Source organism: Martes martes, assembly GCF_963455335.1.
Source record: "Martes martes genome assembly, chromosome: 7".
NCBI classification, from domain to species: Eukaryota; Metazoa; Chordata; class Mammalia; order Carnivora; family Mustelidae; genus Martes; species Martes martes.
This window is the reverse complement of record NC_137894.1, coordinates 4,226,252-4,248,964: the sequence shown is the minus strand read 5'-3', so window position 1 is coordinate 4,248,964 and position 22,713 is coordinate 4,226,252. Positions and strand designations below refer to the sequence as shown.

Genomic DNA, 22,713 nt, shown 5'->3' with positions numbered 1-22,713 from the left:
GTCCAAATGTTGACCACTTACATCATCACCTTAAACTAAGACTTATTCATGTTAATCTTCCATAGGTAAGGGTTTTGTGAGATTTACAGTAAAAATACACTGGTTTTAAAAAGTGACTTTAACTCTATATATCACATTAGTACATTTATTCAGTATTATTTCGATAAATTAAAAACATTTCAGTGATTAATGAGGCACAAACAAGAAAAAAGTCAGATGTAGCAAACAGAATGTTATGCAATTTAAGCTTTTTAAAAAAAAATTATTTATTTATTTGACAGATCACAAGTAGGCATAGAGGCAGGCAAAGAGAGGAGGAAGCAGGCTTCCTGTTGAGCAGAGAGCCTGATGCGGGGCTTGATCCCAGGACCCTGAGATCATGACCTGAGCCAAAGGCAGAGGCTTAACCCACTGAGCCACCTAGGTGCTCCTGCTTTTTAGTTTTGATAGAAACCTAAAACTGCTCTGAAAAAATAATCTTATAAATGTATTTAGTTTGGAGGGAATAAATATACATTTTTCCTGTATAAATACCAGATAATTTCTGGTCAGGGTTTTACCTTAAAACCCTTAGGAAGCAGCAGCCTTGGGAGAGTACCTCCTCCCGAGGAAGCCTCCAGCCTGGGCCCTTGCTGCTACTTGCAGAGAAGGCGGGGGAGGGTGCCGTCATCTAAAGCTTGGGACCAAGGCTCCAGCCCTCATCCCTGATCTTCTGGATCCAAGGCCTCATCTGTCTCAGGGGGTTCTTCACACTCTCTGTTGATGGCGGCCATACCCCTGCTGTATACTTCCATCCCTCCCCTGTGCTTTCTCCTCTGAAACCCAAACTTCGGTTTTCCTTGGGACATAAGAAACAACTTCTTCCTTGATTTTTCAGAGCTGGTTGGTGGAAATTTAGAATTAGACATAATTAGTAGTGGAAGTATTCCAAAAAAGAAGCTTTAAAGAAATCCATGTTACTTAAGAAAAACAGTGTAGGTCAGTGCGAAGACTTGGGTCGCGCTCATAAAACAGGGCTCGTAAAAGACGGGGTTCCCACAGCAGAACCTCCGGCTGTGGACTGCGTCCTGAGGCTCTGATGGTTTAACGCAGGAAGGAGGTCGGGGTGAGCAGTTGGACTCTGGCAGACTCGCTCAGAACATTCTGTCTGTTAGTTCCACACCTGGTGAGAACTTCCTCATTGCTCTAGAACGAAAGCAGGGGCGTTGTGAATGCTCATGTGTCCCCTTCCACTAGTGAGGATGGCCACACGTCAGGGCACCTGTCATCGCAGGCCCAGTGCGCTGCAGAGCGGCGTGTCTGTCACTCCCTGAAGCTTGGCGGTCACTCTTCTCTAGACCAGGTTCCGCAAAGTCAGGAGGCACAAGGGCTTTCGGGGGGAAGGGTCAGAGTTTAAACCTCCATCTTTCCAGTCTCCGGAATCCTGGCTGTGGGAACTGTGGGGGTGATTCTGGATCATTTATTCTGCTGTGTGGGTCTTCATTCTTGGTGTAGTCCCTTTGGGGTTCATGAGCTAACCCCATGCAGCCTGGGCTGGCGTTCACGGTCAGGATGCTAGCAGAGGGCAGTTGGCTGGCAGGCAGCCTTAGGAGCTCCCGAACAAGGCTCCGTGCTGTCCGAGTGTGCAGTGTGTGAACTCAACATGCGCAGTCGTCGTACGGAGGCCTGGACTGAACTCCTCCCAGAGTGGGGCAGGACGCTCGTTTGTTCATTTATAGCTGGGAATCTTTCTTGTCGATACCCCGATCGTCTCTACCTGCTGGATTCAGTGTTTTCCTGGAGGGAGCTCCGTGAACAGCGCCGAGCTCTCCCCCTCCTGCTCCTCTCCCCTGGCGGCCTGTAGACCCTCCTCCTTCTTTTTTTTTTTTTTTTTTTAAATTAAATTTTTTATTTATTTTCAGCGTAACAGTATTCATTGTTTTTTCACCACACCCAGTGCTCCATGCAATCTGTGCCCTCCCTAATACCCACCACCTGGTCCCCCACCCTCCCACCCCACCCCTTCAAAACCCTCAGGTTGTTTTTCAGAGTCCATAGTCTCTCATGGTTCACCTCCCCTTCCAATTTCCCTCAACTCCCTTCTCCTCTCCATCTACCCTTGTCCTCTATATTATTTGTTATGCTCCACCAATAAGTGAAACCATATGATACTTGACTTTCTCTGTTTGACTTATTTCACTCAGCATAATCTCTTCCAGTCCTGTCCATGTTGCTACAAAAGTTGGGTATTCGTCCTTTCTGATGGAGGCATAATACTCCATAGTGTATATGGACCACATCTTCCTTATCCATTCATCCGTTGAAGGGCATCTTGGTTCTTTCCACAGTTTGGCGACCGTGGCCATTGCTGCTATAAACATTGGGGTACAGATGGCCCTTCTTTTCACTACATCTGTATCTTTGGGGTAAATATCTAGCAGCGCAATTGCAGGGTCATAGGGAAGCTCTATTTTTAATTTCCTGAGGAATCTCCACACTGTTCTCCAAAGTGGCTGCACCAGTTTGCATTCCCACCATCAGTGTAAGAGGGTTCCCCTTTCTCCACATCCTCTCCAACACACGTTGTTTCCTGTCTTGCTAATTTTGGCCATTCTAACTGGTGTAAGGTGGTATCTCAATGTGGTTTTGATTTGAATCTCCCTGATGGCTAGTGATGATGAACATTTTTTCATGTGTCTGGTAGCCATTTGTATGTCTTCATTGGAGAAGTGTCTGTTCATATCTTCTGCCCATTTTTTAATATGATTATCTGTTTTGTGTGTGTTGAGTTTGAGGAGTTCTTCATAGATCCTGGATATCAACCTTTTATCTGTACTGTCATTTGCAAATATCTTCTCCCATTCCGTGGGCTGCCTCTTTGTTTTGATGACTGTTTCTTTTGCTGTGCAGAAGCTTTTGATCTTGATGAAGTCCCAAAAGTTCATCTTTGCCTTTGTTTCCTTTGCCTTTGGAGACATATCTTGAAAGAAGTTGCTGTGGCTGATATCAAAGAGGTTACTCCTTATGTTCTCCTCGAGGATTCTGATGGATTCCTGTCTCACATTGAGGTCTTTTATCCATTTCGAGTTTATCTTTGTGTACGGTGTAAGAGAATGGTCAAGTTTCATTCTTCTACATATAGCTGTCCAGTTTTCCCAGCACCATTTATTGAAGAGACTGTCTTTTTTCCACTGGATATTTTTTCCTGTTTTGTCAAAGATTATTTGACCATAGAGTTGAGGGTCCATATCTGGGCTCTCTACTTTGTTCCACTGGTCCATGTGTCTGTTTTTATGCCAGTACCATGCTGTCTTGGTGATCACAGCTTTGTAGTAAAGCTTGAAATCAGGTAACGTGATGCCATCAGTTTTATTTTTGTTTTTCAACATTTCCTTAGCAACTCGGGGTCTCTTCTGATTCCATACAAATTTTTCAAAGAGCTGGACCCTCCTCCTTCTGACAGAACAATACGTGGTGATCCGCAGCCTCTTTTTTGAGGGTTTGGGGAGAGGCAGGTTCTAGTTACGTCCTACCTCAGATTCCCGCAGCTGGGATTCGAAGATTCTTAAATTTCAGTGACACATTTAAAGCGAAGCTTAGGGTTGGGTTATCCTATGATGGGCTATTTTTTATGGCTCATTTTCTTGTCACCTTTGGAGGCAGTCTTCTTTGAGGGTTTCAGGAAAACCTTTATTTATCCCTTGTACCAAATACATTAATAGGATATTTAACAACTAGGTCCTATTTTTTACACATGATATTTCAAGGTATCACGAAGTGGATGGGTCTTTGTGATTACCTTTGTAAATTCTAGAGATTACCTTTGTGAATTCTAGAGTTTACCTTTGTGCTCTGAAAGAAATAGCTCTTTGGAAAAATAAAGTTTTAAAAATGCCTTAAAGTGTGTATGTGTAAAAAAAAAAGTGTGTATGTGTACGTGTGTGTAAGGTTGTAGTTTCCTAGCAAAAGCTTCTTGGAAAATCTTTTCTGTACATACTTTAGAATTTATTGGGCATTTGCTCACAGTCAGGCATTGTATTAAACTCTTTAAATAGTGCATTTAATCCAGACCCCATTTTATGCTCGACAGTGTGGGTTTAGGGAAAAAAGGACCAGACCAGTTTTATCCAAGCATGTGACTTGATTTTGGCATTCAGTTGGGGAAAAAGTCTCCTTGTAAATGTTTGCTGTTTAAATTGACTGAAGGGACAATCAGGAGCAGGTAAGGAGAGAAAAAAGAGATTGGACTGTGGGGATGGATGTGGAGCATTTGGCCTGCTGGGAGAAGGACCCAGGAGAGCCTTAGCTTTGCTGCAGGGTAGGTCTTGGTGCCATCTTGTGGGTGGATCTGGAAAGAACCAAGCAGACCCACACCAGCTTCTACCAGGATGCCTTGCAGAACCCCAAATTTCCATCAACACCTAAGTAAAACTGTAAGTCAGATATCAGAACTCCAGTCTAGAAACCAGTAGAACTGATTATGTCCTATCCATCAGCAAGTCCTCATCACCCTGACTCCAGAATGCCCCAAAGCCATCTGCTCGTCTCCATGACAACCCCTGGGCCCCAGGGCCATCCTCTCTCACTTGGACTGCTATGGAAACTTCCTCAGTGGTTTCCTTGCCTCTACTGTCCCTGTCCCACTATCCATTCCCCACCAGGGAGCCACTGAAAATATAAAGGGGATCTGTTTAAAGGGATCTATTTAAAAAATAAAAAGTAGCTCCTATCACTTTCTTGTGTAAAACTCTCCAGTGGCTTTTGATGAAATGTAGGATAAAACTCAAGTTTCTCGCTCTGGCTTAGAAAGCGCTGCATCTTACTGCCCCTGTCTAGCCATAACCTCATCTCCTGCCCTCCTCCCCCTTCCTTTCCTTGAATGCCCCATTCCCACCAAAGGTCCCGTGCACCCCTGTTCCCTCTGCGGGGGGCTCCTTCTTCCGTTCCTTGTATGGCTGCCTTCTCATTCAGATCTCGTCTTCCACATTACTGCCTCGGAGAGGCCTTCCTGGACTCTGATTCAAAATAGCACCCTATTTAGTCTCCGTCTCATCTCCCCCCCCCCCGTCAGTTAGAGATACTGTCTGTCCTGTTCTCTGTTGGGTGTCAAATGCCTAGGAAACCAGTTAGCATACCATGGGTGTCCAGCAAAGATTGGTCAAGTGGGTGAATGCTGCTTTCTAGGTTCTCGGTCTTATTTCCACTCAATATAGTGAGGGTCACGTGATTTTAGGCCTTTCCAAATGGAGCATAAAAAGACCACAGGAATTCAGTTCCCCTGAATTGGGTCTTACTCTCATCGTTATCGTTTACCAACTACCTAACCACCCTCCCCTGAGCTTCAGTCTTTTCATCAATAAAATGGAGTTAATGAGTTTACCTTACTCAGAGGGGGAGGGCTAAATTGGATTTAAGTATGGTTGGAAGAGTATTTAGCATATAATAGGCACCTCCTTTTCTCTAGTAAAACTATCATGTTGTCAGTGTGGTTGTTTTCCCCTCCTGCAACTCAAGGACAGGGTTGGGCACTTCTTCTCACTCCCTGGTACCTGGCCAGCTCCATGCTTGGCTTAAAGCAGAGTAGTACATGGTCCACAGGTGGCTGGGCTAATTTTGACTCTTCCCACCCAGGAACTGGTGTCTCCTGTCTTGTCGAAGGTGTGTCCCTTTGACCAAGTTACCACTCTGTGTGGAGAGAAAGACAATATGGATGTACAGGGAAAACCTGGAAGGGAAGGTTGGCTCAGGGCAAAATCTGATTTATGACTTTGCTAGAGTTCCTAGGTTTGTAGACAATTAATGTAAATTGATCCCAGCATAACTTTTGTTTCTAATAAAGGGGATGTAGGAAAAAGAATAGATCACATGATTCTTTTGTGGTTCCTAGAGTTTAGGCTTTCATAAGAGTCCTTCCTTCCTTTTGTTCCTTCTTGAAATAAAGTATATATGAAAACGTTCTGGAAAATGGAAGTACTGTATCACAAGTACATGTGTATGTAGAAACTAGTATGAGTATGATTTCTGGATAAACGAATGATTCAGAAAGATTAGCTATTGAGTAAACACTGATTCAAAAATATTTCTTAAACGACTATCATGCCAGGGACTGTTTTGGATATTGGAAATGCACCAATGAATAAAGGAGATAAATCCCGGTCTTCATAGCACGGACATTCTTAGTGGGAGAGGCAGACAGTAAAGAAGATAAATAGTAAAATACGCAGTTTTGCAAATGATGATTGAGAGCTACAGAGAAAAAAAACAAAGCAGCCAAGAGATAGTGTTGGTTTGGGCCAACAGATGTTTTAAATAGATTCTCATTCTGTATCTCTTTTCTCTCCTACCCCAACCCAGGATCCAGATTCATAACCCTGGTTACTTCTAGTGTCACTTCTAAATGTTAGGTCAGTTAGGCAAACAAAAGAGATCTGATACATGGTTTGTCAAAGTTTCAGTAGTAATTCATTTCATGTTTCTGTTAGCCATATTTACAAATATTACTTTACTAAAATACAGAAAGACTTTTTACAATCTCTCTTTAACAATAAGTATTAATAAATACATATCTAAAAATCCAGAAGACTAAACTCAACAACTTGTATAATTACCAATATCCATGAACATAGTGTTGTTTCTGTGTTGTCCAAAGATAGCAATTGCCTTTGAAGCTGAAAGATTACATCAAAGCTCTGATAATAAAATTCACTTAAGGAGGACTATCCTCTTTTAAATATTAATGCGCACAACCAGTTACTAAAAGGACCATGACCTTGAAGCATTAGGTCAGTTTGATTCTGATTTTCATACACAAAGAAAGGAAGAATGCAAGAATTCTATAGTTCTGATCCCCTTTTCCAGAGCACTTGGGAAGTTGTTTACTCTTTGAGGGCCCACTGCTGACGTCCGCTCACTGAGTAATGTCATCAGATTTCCTGGTGGTGGTTATTTTGGGGGGGCAGTGGTAAGTAGTTGTCCGGCTCTGCTGGGACACTGCTCGACAGAGGTCCTGAGAGCCGGATGTACCCCGTAGACAGGATGTGAGGTTCAAATGCAATCTAGTTAAGTAAATAAAGTAAGTGTTCAGTGGTAAATAGAATTGTTGAAACATTAATGTTTTAAAATGATATTGTTAAAATTATACTGAGGCAAAATTAATAATTTTAAAAAAATCTATAACTTCTTTTATTTCTTAAAATGAATGTAGTAGTGAGTTATTTTTCTAAGTTGAGATCATAAAGTTATATTTTCCTTTGTCTGTGAAAATTATTTCACCCACTTTTGGTGTGGACCGTGTGCTCAGAGTTGTGTTCCTGGGAGCGATAAGGCTTTGCCCTGAACCATTCATACTTTTATCTTGTCCCTCAGTTTATAATCAACACTATATATAACGTGTGTGTGTGTATGCACACGTATATATTCTACAAACATCCTAGTTATTTTTAAATCATTTTAAATTTTATTTAAAAATAAATTCTTAAATTATTACTCCCCCCCACCCCCCGTTTCCTTAAGTTTGTGCTGTTGACTTTCTCAAACTTAGTGACTTGAAAGCTTGGTAAATGTACCTCATTCTTGTTTGGTGACAAAAGGATTTAAGGCTGTGAATCTTGTCTCTGAGTAAAATTTAGCAGTATACCGTAAGTTTTGTTACATGATATTTTCATTTTTACTATTTTCCAGATAATCTGTAGGTATAATTTGCATTTCCCTCTCTGACCAGGCAACTGCAAGTTAGTATTTAAAAATTTTTCAGGGCAGTGGTGTTTGTTGATTTTGCTTAAGTTCATGTTTTTAATTTTTGGTTTAATGGCATTATGGTTGAAAAATAAAAATGGTACCATTTTTACTTTCAGCAAAGTGTTTTAAGGTTTTCTCTGTGACCTAGTGTATCAAGTGTTTTTATACTATTCAAAAGCATTTTTTGCTCCTTTGAGTCCTTTTTATCTACTTGGCCCTTCAGAGCCAGTCACCTAAGAGTCCTCTGTCAGAGGCTGCCGCTCTGTGCTCACGGAAGGGACCCCAGCGCTGGCTGGCTGCTGCCTTCTCTTGGGCTTCCCGCTCCCCAGTCTTCTGCTTTCTCCTACGAAACTGTCCCCCCTGCTATAGAAAATTAGCGAAATGATTTTCCTTCTCTTTCTTCTCCTGTCATTTTCTTCCCCTCTCCTTTCTCCTGAGTAGGTCACCGCATTCTCCAAGCAGTGGGTCTGTATCCGTCCTTGTACTTCCATTCGTTCCTTTAAACTTTGTTTGTAAAAACCGACAGAAAACTCTTTGTTCAGATTGGTCTCTCACAGTGCCTCTCGCTTTCCTTCTGAGTGCACCGTGAGCGAATGATTGCGTAGACCAGACCTCTCTTTGAAGACCCTCCTGGCCTTGGCCTCGCTGCGGCCGGCCTGCAGCTCCACAGTGCGGGAGGTTAGATGGTGGGGGGGGAGGTCTGTCCTCCCAGCCTCCCGCCCTGTACAGCGTCCTCCTCAGTCTTAGGTCTGGAATAGTAGTGGCCCGGGCCCTTCTTGCGCCTTCCAGGAGATGAAATTGTCACAAAGAAGATCAGAAACTGAACTGGTGTCCCGTGGTTGGTAGACAGCAACTTCCAGCAGTGAGAAATAAACGCAGACTTCCCCCATCCCGAGCAGGCTTTGTTCCGTGTGTTTACTGTGGGGTAGATCGCTGCTTGAGGGGAGACGTGGGAGGTGGGCTGTCAGGTAGGAAATATCTTGTGGGAAAGCTTATAGATCTAGGTTTTCCGCTGCAGTTTTTTTTTTTTTTTTTTTTTGGCCATGGAATCATACCACCACCCAGAGGCCTGGGGATCCCTTTAGTACTTAACAGTGTTTCTGGGAAAATTGCAGAAATGTGTCTGCTCCTCTGGGATCAACTCAGTGCCAGCATCCATCATTCAGGGCTATATTTCAGCCCCATATTCTTCCTCCCCTGGGCTCCCTATGTAGCGCACAGACTGCCCAAACCTTCTGGTGGTCCTGAGTTTGCAGTGAAATCCCAGCTACCACTTGCTGACTCTGTGGCCTTAAACAAGGTGCTTGGAACCTCAGTTCTCCAACTGTAAACCTCACTGTGTTGCTGTCAAGATTGAACAAGGTAACATATGTTCAGCAGTTAGTCTAGTGCCCAGTATAACACTAAGCCCCTCCGTTGGTGTTATGATTTGATTATGGTATTGCATTTACCGGTGTCATTTAGTGCTAAGTTCTCAAATAGATAAACAATTATTGATAAATACTGTGCTGGTCTGTAAAATGAAACTGTTAACACTCTCAGTGGGGCTTCCTTGGCTCTGATGTCGCATGATTCTAACTTCTGAATTTCATTATGTATGTGCCATGGTTTTTTTCTTTAAAGATTTATTTATTTATTTATTTGACAGACAGAGATTACAAGTAGGCAGAGCGGCAGGCGGGGGGTGGGGGGTGGGAGCAGGCTTCCTGCCAAACAGAGAGCCCAATGCGGGGCTCGATCCCAGGACCCTGAGATCATGACCTGAGCTGAAGGCAGAGGCTTCAACCCACTGAGCCACCCAGGCGCCCCTGTATGTGCCATTCTTGATGTAAGATTTCATTGTCCATCAGGAGAAAGATAGAAGCAATCAATGTTCATTCAGTGTCTAATTTTCGGGGGCCCTTTGTATTGTAAACTCATTTGATCTTTGTGACAAATGAGAAACTGAAGACCGAGGAAGGCTGAGTAGTTCGCTTAAGGTCACACCCCGCGAGGAAAAGCAGAGCCAGGTCAGGCTCATTCCACGTCTCCCTCCCTGCTCTGCATCTTCCCTGAGGGTTAGAAGGAGATCCCTGGGATTCTGTGTATTAACGATTTAATTTACGTAATTTTTCTCCGGAGTAAAAATCTCACTTTCATCTGTGGCACTGATTAGAGAGAAATTTTAGAGTGATCTTATCTTTAAAAAAAAAATTCTTTTTTGAGCACACCTTTTTCTTACAGGTAGCAGTAGCTGACGTGCAGTTCGGCCCAATGAGATTTCATCCAGATCAGCTCCAGGTAATGATAAACCAATACTAAACCGTGCTGTAATTTTTACATGTTGATTTTCTTTAAAGAGGGGGAGGGAGAGGGCCTAACAGTGAAAACAGTTTTCTATTCTAGTTAATAGTAGTGGATCAACATTAAATTCCTGAAGCTGATAATAATACTCTAGTTAAACAAGAGAATGTATTTTTCTTGGACACACACGTGTGCACCTTACTTTGAAAGGTTCAGCAATAAAGAAGAGAATGTGCATAATTGTTGGGGGGGTGGGGAGAGAAAAGGGGGCAAAATCTTAACAGTTGATGAAGAAAGAAGGGTCCACTAGCGTTCGGTACACTCACAGCTTTTCTGTAGGTTTGAAATTTTCCAGGACAAAAAAGCAAAAGCATGGTCTTTCCTGTGTTGCTGAATCAGCTCTATCAGAAAATATTTAAATGAGCAGATCCAGAATATTAGACAACATAAGCTGTTGAAATTGAGCTCCAGTGTTATTTGATGCTTCCTGCACACAAGCCGTGTTTACTGTTAGGATGGGGCAGAGCTGTGCTCTCTTAATTCTTGGCATTTGTGGTGGACGTGCACTTGGGTAAACTCAGGAGGAGCTGAGCCTTCGGGGACAGGGTCTCCGGCAGCGTTGCCGTCCTTCTCACAGGCTGCCCACCTCCACCTTACCACCGTTGTCCTCATGAGTCCATCCAGGTCTGAAGGGACACAAGGAACAGTGCGCTTCTGACCTAGACCTGGACGGCGTGGCGGGGGGTGGGGAGTGGGGGGCGGCGGTGGGGGGTGCCTGGCTGTGGAGGGGAAACATGGCAGATGCAGGCCTCACCTGATCCAGGCCACGCAAGGGGACAGCAAGCCGTCATCCTGGGCAGAGGCACAGGCGCCACCCCTTGGGCCTGGTGCTGTGCCTGTGTCACTTAACTGACGGTTTTCTTTATTTTGTCATTTGCTACCGATCAGAACTTTATTAATTGATTTTTATTGAAATGAAGTTGACCGCTAACATTATATCGGTTTCAGGTGTACAACAGTCATTGAACATTTATATACATTAGGAAGTGACCAGCACTATAACTCTGGCTACGATGTGACACCATATAATGTTCTATACTGTTAACTGTAATCCCCCTGCCATGCATTGTATCTCCAGGTCATATATATTTTATGACTGGAAGCTTACCGTATTTATTTATTTATTTATTTAAGAGCAGAGGTAAAGGGGTTGTGGGGAGAGGGAGAGAGAGAATCTTAAGCAGGCTCCAGGCCCAGCGCTGGGCCTGGAGCCTGACGTGGGGCTCGATCTCACAACCCTGAGATCCTGACCTGGGCCAAAATCAAGAGTCAGGCGCTTAACTGACTGAGCCACCTAGGCACCCCTGGAAGTTTACTTTTATTTATTTATTTTTTTTTAAAAAGATTTTATTTATTTATTTGACAGAGAGACAGATCACAAGTAGGCAGAGAGGCAGGCAGAGAGAGGAGGGGGAAGCAGGCTCCCTGCCGAGCAGAGAGCCCGATGCGGGACTCGATCCCAGGACCCTGGGATCATGACCTGAGCCGAAGGCAGAGGCTTTAACCCACTGAGCCACCCAGGCGCCCCGGAAGTTTACTTTTAATACCTTGCCTTAAGACAAGTATCTTATGATTTAACTTATATGTGGAATTTAAAATGGTAATCCCACCATCACCAACAACAAAAAGCAGAAGCAGACTTGGAACAATCTGGTGGTTTCCAGAGGGAAGGGAGGTTGAGGGATTGCCTGGCCAGTTATGAGGTATTATATTTGGGTCTACTTGAAATACCTTGTCATCAAAGTAATTTTTTTTAAGTTGGAGGAATTACATAAAATCTTGAGTCAAAACATTTAAATACATTATTTAAAGTTTTAACTATTTGGGGCACCTGGATGGCTCAGGGGGTTAAGACTCTGCCTTTGGCTCAGGTCATATCTCAGGGTCCTAGGATCGAGCCTCATGTCGGGCTCTCTGCTTGGTGGGGAGTCTGCTTCTCCATCTCCCCCCTGCCTCTGACCCCCACTCGGGCTCCCACTCTCTCTCTCAAATAAATGAAATATTTTTGTTAAAAAAGTTTTAAGTATTCTAAAAGTTTGACTAAAATAGTTTCAGTTTTTGCCATCCAAGGAACTTGTCTAGTTAACTTACTATTAACTAAAATAAGTATTTGGGTGTAGTTGAAATAGTTTCAAGATAAAATGCTTAAGCTTCTGTTGAGTTCGCCAGTGGGCTTATTAGCAAAAGAATATGACCCATGCACTTGGACATCCAGACAAGAGCAGATAAAATAGCACTAATTTGGGGGAGCTGAGTGGTAATGTCTGTGAGTTGTGTGTAGGAGGATTTCTGTCAACAGATTGTTGTGTTCACATCTGTGTACTTGCCTTGAAAACACTTCGGAGTTTTCTGTGGCAGGTTAAGAAATGACCATTCTAACAATGACTTTTTTTTTTTTTTTTCTTAAAAAGTGCTCGTTCTTTTTTGATTCAGGTACTTTTAGTGTTTACCAAAGAAGATAACCAGTGTAATGGATTCTGCAGGGCATGTGAAAAAGCAGGGTTTAAGTGCACAGTGACCAGGGAGGCTCAGGCTGTTCTTGCCTGTTTCCTGGACAAACATCATGACATCATCATCATCGACCACAGAAACCCCCGGCAGCTGGACGCAGAGGCGCTGTGCAGGTGAGTCTGGGACGCGGGCCCGAGTAGCCCCATGGGCATGTGTGACAGTAAGAACGGCCCAGAAATACACCAAGTAAAATTCACTGTCTTCTAAGGTGCCTTCTGTGCGCAAAAAATAAGTAAGACATAAGGACATCATTATTTCTAGGACTGGCCTTCCTCTGTTTTGTTTTACTTAAAACAGTTTAATATATATATATATGTGTATATATATATATATATACACACACACACACACACACACACACACACACACACACACACACACACACACACATATATATATAAAAATAAAAACCATTAAGTGTTAAAATGAAACTCAGCCTGTGACTAACTACAACCATCACCCGCAGATGATGGCAACAGGAGCTGATGAAATGTTCCAGATGTTTTTAAAGTTATAAAAAATTGAAAATTGTCTTCTAATGGTAGGCAAATGTGCCTTGTTTATAGCACTTGCAGAATATCAGAGTGTGTGAGCTGGGTTGCTTCATAGGAGGTTTCAGAGAAGCATAGACTGTCATGTGTGCAGTCCTCTACTAAGTTCCCGCCCCCGGCATCCCGCCTCTGTTGGGGTGGGGTTCCCAAGGGGAAGCTCTGAGCAGCAGAAGTTCTTTCTTGCTGAGTCCAACTTAATCCCCTTTCCCAGATTTCCAGCCTTTGAGGGCAGGAATGGCCTGTCCCGGAGGCAGCATATGTGTGCTCCTCCCGGCGCGCTTTCGTATTCCAGCCTCGCGTGGTCCCTTCCAGGCGGTAGCCCTCATAAGTGCCGCTCCAGAACCGAAAGTCTCAGCCAGGTTTGAATGGACCGGTGAAGAGTAAGCAGAATGGCCGTCTTCCCTGTGCTGTGCAGGGAGCGAATGATGACAGATGCGGCCCCCGAGCATGCTGCTTTCCCGAGGGCTATGTCAGGTCCCGGCCAAGAAGCTCCGGTTTTTCTTGCTAGCTGTGTTCTACCATATCACCTCCACCTTGTGGCTGAGGGTGTGTGTCTGTTGTGGCTGGGGCGGGGGCGGGGGTGGTCCTTATGCTGTAGTTAGTGAGTTTTCTAGAGGCAAGAGTAGGCCCTAATTTAATTTCCTAAGTTACTTTCATCTTGACTCTGGCCATGCCTGGTTTAAAGGTCATCCCTTTAAGGGAACCTGCCCACTGTGGACGTTTCCTTCAACGAGTTATTCCCGGCTCTCCCTCCTGAACCTGTCCCTCTGCTGATTTATACAGCTCATGAGGTCTTACCCTGGCAGAGCTCTGTCCTTTCCTTCCTCTTCCTTTTGGGATACCTAATCAACACCACCCGTGAAGGGTTTTTCATCAGTTGCTGACTTACCTAAACAACTAGCATTCATCTGTATCTCTCTACTGGGGACATTTGGAACTCCTTACACTCCTTATCAGCTGCCTTGCTAAAGGCCAAATATTCTGTGTTTGTGACATTTCCAAATTCACCGGTTAAGGTACTTTGCAAGTCGTCTTGGTTCTGGGTACTGTCTTTGGTACTAGAGCTCCACAGGCAAGTAAGACGTGGTTCTTGCCTCCGGAGAGCTACTGTTCTAGTTGGCAAATGAGTGTCTCAGCACAGGCTCTAAGTGCCCACGAGGAGCACATGCGAAGAGCTGCAGGGGCCTGTGTCAGGGAGAGCCACGCAGGACGTTCAGCCTGAGTCGTAAAGGATGGGGAGGAGTTTTCAAAGAAAGAGAGGTGGGAAAAACCTTCCAGGCGCAGGGAGGAGCATGTGTAGGACCGGCCAGCTATACGGGCTTCTCGGCTCAGTATGGATGGCTGCAGGGCTGGGCGGGCTAGGACGGGCCTGGAGCAGACAGGAGCCCCGTCAGGAGGGCCTTAGGTGCTGAGCCACAGGCTTGCACATCGGCCTGTAGACGGCTGGGACTCTGATGTGGCCTGTGCAGGGGCGCGTCGGGAGCAGGCGGAGGGTCCGCGGCTGCCAGCTGGAGCGCAGAGGAGCCGAGGCGGTTGTGAGGCTGTTGGAGGCCGTCTTGTGCCTGGTTACAGGCGCTTCCTGTCAAGAGACCCGGGAAGCTGACAGACGAGAGCTGGCCGCAGCGGCTCGGAAGCCAGCGGTGGGCTGCTAGCTACCTCCGGAGCTGGGAGAGCAGGGGGCGGCCGGGATTCCCACTGCGGCTCTCCGCTCTCGTACCCCGGAGGCCGAGCCACCCTCCGCACGCTTGAGTCCTGAAGCTGAAGGACCAGCCGGACCCACGGGAAGGAGATGGGAAGATGCTCCGCGTCACTGTCACGGTCGTGCTAAGCCCGGGATGCCCGAGCTGTGCGGCCAGAGAAACTGACGCCTCTGCTGAGCCCCCGAGCCCTGCCCGCAGCACCCCCCCCCCCGCCCCGGTCCCTGCTGCCTCTCTGGTCCTCACTCTCCACATCCGCTGGGACCCCAAGACCTAGAGCGGAGGCAGAGACCTGGGTTTTTCTGCCACGTTGTGAGGAGGGGCCAGAGCCTAAGGAGCACGCGAACAACCCTTGGCGTGTTGTGGCTTCGGGCAGCAGAGCACCCCGCTTCTTGGGAGCGGGTGGGGAGCGGGAGAGAGCTGGCCGGAGGGCTGTGCAGCTCGCCTCTGCCTGCCCCGGGCCGCCTCTCTGAGCAGGGGCTCGCCTCTGCTGCCCTGATCCGCAGGCCCAGCCCCGGGGGTAGGAGGGCCGCCAAGGGCCCAGCAGAGGCGAGCAAGGGAGGCTTCTGTGACCCTCTCCGCAGCAGGCTCCCGACGGGCTTGATCCCGCCTCCTTTCACGGGTGAATGAGGGGATAAAGGCCTGTGAAGAGCCACCAGATAACGGAGGGGAAAGAATAGCTTTGGAGACTGAGAAAATGATTCACCACAAGAAACTGAAGAACCTCGCAGAAGCCTGTGCCTAGGGGACGCGGGAAGAGATGGAGAGATGTTCCTTCGTGCGCCAGGAGCAGGGCTCTGCCGTGAAAGGGAGGACGGGAGAGCAGCCTGCGCGGGAGCCCGAGGGCACCTGCCGAGCAGGTGTGGGCCGCATGCGGGAACGGGACTCCGCTCAGGTGCTGGATGCCTGGGACCGTCTCTGGGTTCACCTCGGTCCACGGCTCCTTTTCATGATGGTAAATTCCAGTCTTTCCCATCTCAAACTCACTCCCCTTGGTGAAGGGAGCAGCGGCGATGTGCGAGTAACGGAGTTGTTGTAAAAGTTAACTCACCGAAGGGCTTTGCCAGGCTCTCGCAGTCCGCCTCTGTGCCCCGGCCTTTCCTCCGGGCTTGTGCTGAGACCGTCATCAGATGTGTCTGTAGTTGCCACTGTGTCTGGAGAAGGGTGGTTGCCCCGCATGCCCACGTCTACTCTTTCCTAGTAACAGAGTTTCTAGTGTTTAGCGGGGCCTCTGGCCACCTAGAAAATGCACGCGTTCCCCAGCTGTTCTTGCAGCTGGCCAGTGGGAATGTCCTGTGCATCTTCAGGAAAGTATCCTGCTTCTAGAATATGGGTGTCACGGCTCGAGCGTAGCCCCTGTCTCAGACCACGAGGAAGAAACCATGTGGAGGCAAGAGTCAGGAAACCTGGCACGAGCCCGGCTCCCGGTGCTGCTGCTGCCACCGCCTCCAGCCGCCTCCGCGCATCTTCTCCGTGGGAGAACAGTCTTGCCTAAGCTGTTGTTTGGAGTTTTCTCCTATGCATTATCCCGTCAAGTCCTAGTGCTTCCCAGCACGCTCACATAGTCTCTCAGAATCTTGTGCTAGAGATTCACGCCTTCTCTCTTCTCTGACTTCTCGGATCTTGCCTTTCTAACATCTGGGTGTACAATTTTGATGACGCTAAGTAATTTCTTTCTTCATTTTCCTGAATCCTAAAGTAAAGGGTTGTGTTTTTTCGTTTGTTTGTTTGTTTATCCCAACCCAGTTTCCTTACATTTCCATTTTCTAGTCTGTTCTTCCTCCTTACGGACCAGAAAAAGTCAGGGGTACCTCTGCCATTTCATACAGTGTTGGCCTCCTTTGCAGGTATCACCTTTGCTTCCGGGTAAACGTGGCCTTCCTTTCTCCTTTGTCCTTAGCCCAGTGCCCACCCTCCTTCCTGTGTCCTGAGCAAGTCATCCAGAACGACCTCGTGAGTGGATCTGCACAGTTACCTACTTGCTATTTATACCACTCAGGTCTCTGTTTTTCTTCTAAAAAGAGGAAAGCTGATTTGAGATAGCTGACTGCATACTTAAATTCGCCTTTTCTTTCTTGAAATCTTGGTGATACGATGGAAGTATGAACACAAGAATAAGTACGTGCCCTCAGAAGTCACAGAAATACCATTCGTGGGTGCCCGTCTCTCCCTGGGTAGGATTTGTGCTGGGCTCAGTAGCAGCCCACAGTTTTGAGAAGTGAGCTGGCCTTGTCTGTGTGAGTGTCCACTGTGCCAGCCAACTTCCACGCTTGGACAGCACTTCCTTGGGTCTGCTCCCAGAAGGTGAGCACGGCTCTTCTCCAGGCAGGGAGACCCTGGTGCAACCGGGGACTGGCACCTTGTCGGCAGACCCGCAGTGACCCGTCCAGGGGTCTTCCAATTCAGTAGCCATGTGGCACCCTGGAGGTTGGCTTCCTCTGGCATCGACAGGCAGACGGGAGCTGAGTGGACTGGACACTGGGAAAAGCAGAAACACGGAGAGAGAGGTGTGAGCCGCGCGGCCCACGAGAGCCGACTGGCTCGTCTCTAGAGCTGCGTGTACATCCCTGAGCGACTTCTGTACCCCCCATCCAGTCTGTGTCTGTCATTAGACTCAGCCTTGAGAACATGAAGCCCCCATGCCGTGAGGCAGGGCTGTGCTGGGGGACATGGCCACGCCGCTCGTTTAGGCATCCACTGTGACTGCTTTCACGTGACAGTGGCAGAGTGGAGTGGTTGTGACAGTCGGCCCGGCCCACGAAGCCTGGAACACTTGCCATCCGGCCCTTTACAGAAAAAGTTTGCCAAATGGAGGTATCCATCGTGTGTGCTGAGTTAACATCCTCAGATGGGTCTGGAAAGGCTACATTCTGTAGCATCCTTGGGAGAATTGGGAAAGAATCACGCAGATGGTTTTCTGTGTTCTGTGACTCAGGAGTGGTTCTGGTTCTTGAACTAACAGAACAGAGGTCATGCAGTCAGTCTTGGCTGTTCTCTGTCCCATCCCGGACGCTTGTCTAGGAGGCCAGCACGCTTCTGACGTGGCTGGGGACGGTCGCCCGTGTGAGTGTCTTCCTTTCAGCCCAGGGCTACCTTCCCTCTTCCTGTGGCGTGGCTCCGAATCCGCTCCAGTGTCCGCCTGCCTTCCTCCCCTCAGAATGTAGGGTGAGAGGGCAAAGTGGGTAGTTGCAGTAGAGACCTTATGGTCTACACATCCAGATTATTTACTGTCTGGCCCTTCAAGAAAGGATTTGCTGATTCTGGTCTAAATCAAACACTCTGAATACGGGCAGCATCTGTCCTGTTCACTGTTCTATAACCCAAGCAGTGTTTATGGAGTACCTCATGTGTGCACTGTCCTAAGCACTAGAGAGGCAACCTTCAACCAAAAAAAAAAAAAAAAAAGGTAGGATGAGCTCTTGTCCATCCCCAGTGGACCCGTTGCTCCTCCCCCTCCTCCTCTCCCGGGTCACGTTGATTTCTGCCCGTCTGATCGGCTGCGTTTTTGTTCCTGGGAAGTGGCTTCTCCAGAAGGGGTGAATGCACTCTATGGGGAGCCTCGTACTCCACGGGTGATTTTAGTGGGGGCAGCGACCCCCGTGTCTCCTCCCCAGTCCTCCATTCTTCCTCTTTCCGTCAGGTGGCGATTCTCTGCTTTCTGATGGATTGGAACATCTTGCATTTCCTAGTTTTGAATTTCTGTTGCTACTGCTTTTGCCTACCTAGGAGCTCTTTGTTTGTACTGCTTAGGGTGCTGACCTTTGGGCTTTGTCCCCACTGTAACCGCGGCCATCAGCTTGCGGTAACACACATGTACTCGCATCTCCCTTTGGCAGGGAGAGACCGATAACCCCAGTCACGGAAGCCCTAGCAGGGAGCGTTCTCCCCCTGGGGCCGCTTGGATTAGCAAAGGCCAGAATGAGGAGCAGGCCCCTTAGGGTGACTTGTCTGCTGAGTGGGGCTGGTGCCCTAGAGGGAGGAAGATCAGATAGCCAAGAAGGTAAAGCTAGAGTGTGACTTGCTCCCTCTTCTACTGCTCCCCAACTTTAATCGTTCTACTGAGATTCAGTGTATTTTTTTTTTTAAGAATTGCTTTACATTTATTTTAAAATTTGTTTTCTTTAAAGGTCTATTAGATCATCAAAACTCTCTGAAAACACAATTATTATTGGTGTAGTACGCAGGTAAGCTCTCATTTTTTTTGAGGTTGAAGTTCAGGTATCTGTGTCATGCTGGCCCTTAGCAGGGGCCTAAGCTTAGCCCGTGGTCTGTGACAGGTGTGACTCTTTTCAGTGGCATTGTCTTCTTTCTTATTTTCTTCCACTTCACCAGTTAACTCCCTGATGGGAGTTTCTGCTCTTGAGTGAGCTTTTTGATTCTGGACTGCTGTTCACTTTAGAAATAGGCAAACTACGAGAGACTTCCCATTCCTAAAAGTATGAATTTTATCCAGGGACACCTCCCAAGGGCTTTCTGACTCCCAAGTACCTATGAAGTTTTGACTCATATGTAAACGGGGGAAGTCTTATTTTATCCTGAAATTGGAGGTAAGGAAGAATAGAAATAGGTTAGGAGAAGGGCAGTATTCAAATACATGTTATTTAGCTTATATACTTTTGTAGATAGAAGAAAGGATTCTTTGTCCTTTAAACTTTTTTCCAGAGCATTTAGGGAAGAAGAGATTCTTTTTTTTAAAAGAAACTTGAAGTAGAAGAAAATGGGGAAGAATTTGAATTAAAATTCTTACATATCAAGTAGATGTGTGGTTACTTCTGTATCCTGGCCATTAGTGCAGAGTCTCTGTAATTCAAGCGTTGCCAGAAAGCGACATACACAACTAAAACAGAAAACTATTTTCAATTTTATACTTCTGATTGGTATATTAATCTAATTTCATTGAAAAGTATTTAACATATGACAGTCCTAGTATTATGTAAATTAGTGAATAAAGAGGTGAGCTGTAATTGATAAAAATGGTCTCTAACCCTTTCCTGTGTTCTTCTGAAGGACGGATAGAGAAGAGTCATCTGTGATGCCCCTCATTGCTGCTGGCTTTACGAGGGTATGTACCCACTTCCTTGTTATGCGAGTATAATTTAGCATGAGAAATTAAATTTTATCTCCGTTGAGAGCCAGCAAAAGTTTTTAATTCATTTGAAGAAAAAAGTTTGCTATCCTTGTGCTGTTACAGTTTGGTTTAACTTTAGAACTTGGTAATCTTAATAATCTACAACACTTTACGTTTCTGTGCTCTCAAACTTACGCCTGCTAAAGTCGTCTAAACATCATAAAATCTCCTGTAATGGCATACTGACTCAGAGTTATGCCATACGATGTGTTGTTACAACGCTGACATGTATGGGAGCAACTTGAAAGGCAGTTCAAGGATTCTGGAAATGAGGCAGCCCACACACGACCCCTCCACTCTCAGCGCTCATCTGTTGGGTTTCCCTAAGCCAGAAGGCTTCTAAAGACTTTGGTCAGTTGCCAGTGAGCCTTGGGAATCATGATGGAGAGAACTAATGTAAGGCTGATCCTGGGACACATTTGTGACCAAATTTATATGTGGGAGGTAGTCCAGACACCCCAAGCCACAAATTAAGATTAAAGTGGAACTAGGTGGTAGGTCATATTCCTGGGTACCAGCAGAAGCAAATGCAGATCTCTCTAGAGCAAGACACCGTCATCTCTGGCCTCAGAGAATCTCTGCAAGTAATTGCTTGAAGGCAGCTGGCCGCATTCCACAGAAGCGGACCAGTCCACAGGCGATGAGGCATTGCGAGTGAGAGCTAGCGGGGAAAGACAGAAGAAACAGACCTTCACGGCCCATACACACCAGAATTATCAGACTCAAATCATCAAGGAATTATGCTTATTATATGTACAGGATAAAAGACATGCTTGCAAATGTCTGCAAGAAATAGGAGAACTATAAAAAGTGACACAGCACATTCTAAGCAGAACATAATTGAATTTTGAGAAATGAACACATTGTAACTGAAAAATTTAAAACGTAGTGGGTCTGAAGAAATTATCCAGCATGTAGCACAGAGATTCGATAATAGAAGGTAAGTTAGGGAGGTTAAGAAGTGTGGAGAATAGAGTGGATGGTTTAGCATATACGTAACTGGAGTTCCAGGAGGACAGGAGAGAGAATGGGGCAGAGGCGATATTTGAGGATAATTTTCTAGAACTGATGAAAGACTGTAGTCCACAGATGCAGAAATTCCAACAAATCCAAAGAAGAGTAAATAAAAAGAAGACCCATCATAGTGAAAATCTCACCAGAAAAAAAAGACCTTCAGAAGAATGATGACTTAACAGCCAGCTTCTCAGCAGTGATAAAAGGAAAATAGAAGATAGTGGGATGTTACTTCCAATGTGATGAAATTGCTGCTACCTGGAGCGGTAACCCCAGCAGAGGGCTTTCTACGAAGAGGCCGACACACTGTCAGCCCTGTGGAAATGGGGAGAGTTTGTACGGGGTCCGCTTCAAGCAGAAGGAGGTGATTCCCAAGCGGAAGTCTTGAAGTGCAAGAAGGAATGAAGCCAGAAAATGCTGACTATGGGGGTAAACATAGGCACCTATTTACTGTATAAAACAGTCATAGTAATGTCTCATCTGATTAGAGCTAACAGCAGGAGAAGGATGCCTAGCCGAATCCTTGTTCGCCTCACAGGGCATAAAATTCAGAGTCCTGTTTCCCCAAGTGCCCTGTCGGAGGCAAAGGATTGAGAAAGGACTCCACTGCTACCACAGATGAACTCGAACAGAAACTTGAAGAGGACAGAGGAGGGATGAAGTGGAGGGAAGTGGGGAGCAGTGAACCTCCGTGCCCACCTCCCACGTCCCCGTCTCTGCAGCTCTCCCTCCTCCCCCTGCGCATGCGCACACACAGGTGTGCGTGTGCGTGAACTATCTGCCGTAGACCTTTATTTGTGGTTAGAGAACGTATGAAATGTAAGCAGAATATGATCTGTAACTGTCTAGGTGTCATGTTAGACGCAAAAGGAAAAACACAGACTGGAAGGTTTAATACTCTTCCAGCAGAGGGGATGTGCCAAAAGAAAAATTTGAACAGTAGGTCAGTCTCTAAATTCTAGACTATCTTAGCAAAAATGTAGGCATTTTCAAGGTTTGTGGGGAGGAGATGGAGGTAAAAGCGTTCTCAGGGCTTTGTCTAGCCAACACGGGTTGGGGGAGCGGGTGGTGAAAGTATTCCGAAGTTTTCTTCTGGGAAATGCACAGACTAGGACATTTGTTCTCTGGGAGATAGTCGATTCTGGGGGTGATTGGCATCTTGTTTTCAAATAGTAGTAAAGAAATCTGTGTCATCCTTTGAGATCAGCGAGAAGGAAGGTAACCATTGATAGAAACGTTTAACAAACCTTCCAAATTCACGAGAGGAAGTAAGAACTTTACAGCAACTTGGTCAGACTGGCTGACACAAGGAGAAGGAAGCAACAGTGTGAAACCAGTCATGAAGACACAGTAAGACAGAAGGAGTAAAATCAAATGTATGTGAACAGACTAATTTCTCCCTTTTTTTTTTTTTTTAAGATATGCTGCCGGACTGGTTTATTAAGTATAGTTATATGACATTTCTAAGACAAAATGATAAAAGCTTTGTAACAAATGAACAAAGGTAGCAAGTAAATGCAGACAAAAAAGAACACAGATTCCAATACTAACATCCAGTAATATGGAACTTAAGATTTTATTGTATACACACACAATTTTATATAAAAAGCACACATTAGATTATTATTAGTTTGATGGTTCCCCCTTTTTTGGCAACCCCCAAAACATACACCCATCTCAGCACCTCCGCGCATCGCCTCACCTCCAGGAATCCATACTAAGTTGTCTGAGAAAAACCCAGGGCAGCCAGCGG

General features: G+C 46.0%; 1 protein-coding gene across 2 annotated transcripts in view; it reads left to right on the top strand.

Moving 5' to 3' along the window:
• PDE8A (phosphodiesterase 8A) overlaps nt 1-22,713 on the top strand; it is a 148,641-nt gene that overhangs the window by 63,163 nt on the left and 62,765 nt on the right. For both annotated transcript variants that reach the window (XM_080807961.1, XM_080807960.1), the window contains exons 2-5: nt 9,940-9,996; nt 12,493-12,683; nt 18,946-19,002; nt 19,826-19,880. In XM_080807961.1, coding sequence (XP_080664087.1) covers nt 9,940-9,996; nt 12,493-12,683; nt 18,946-19,002; nt 19,826-19,880 — 360 coding nt within the window. The remainder of the gene's footprint in view (nt 1-9,939; nt 9,997-12,492; nt 12,684-18,945; nt 19,003-19,825; nt 19,881-22,713) is intronic.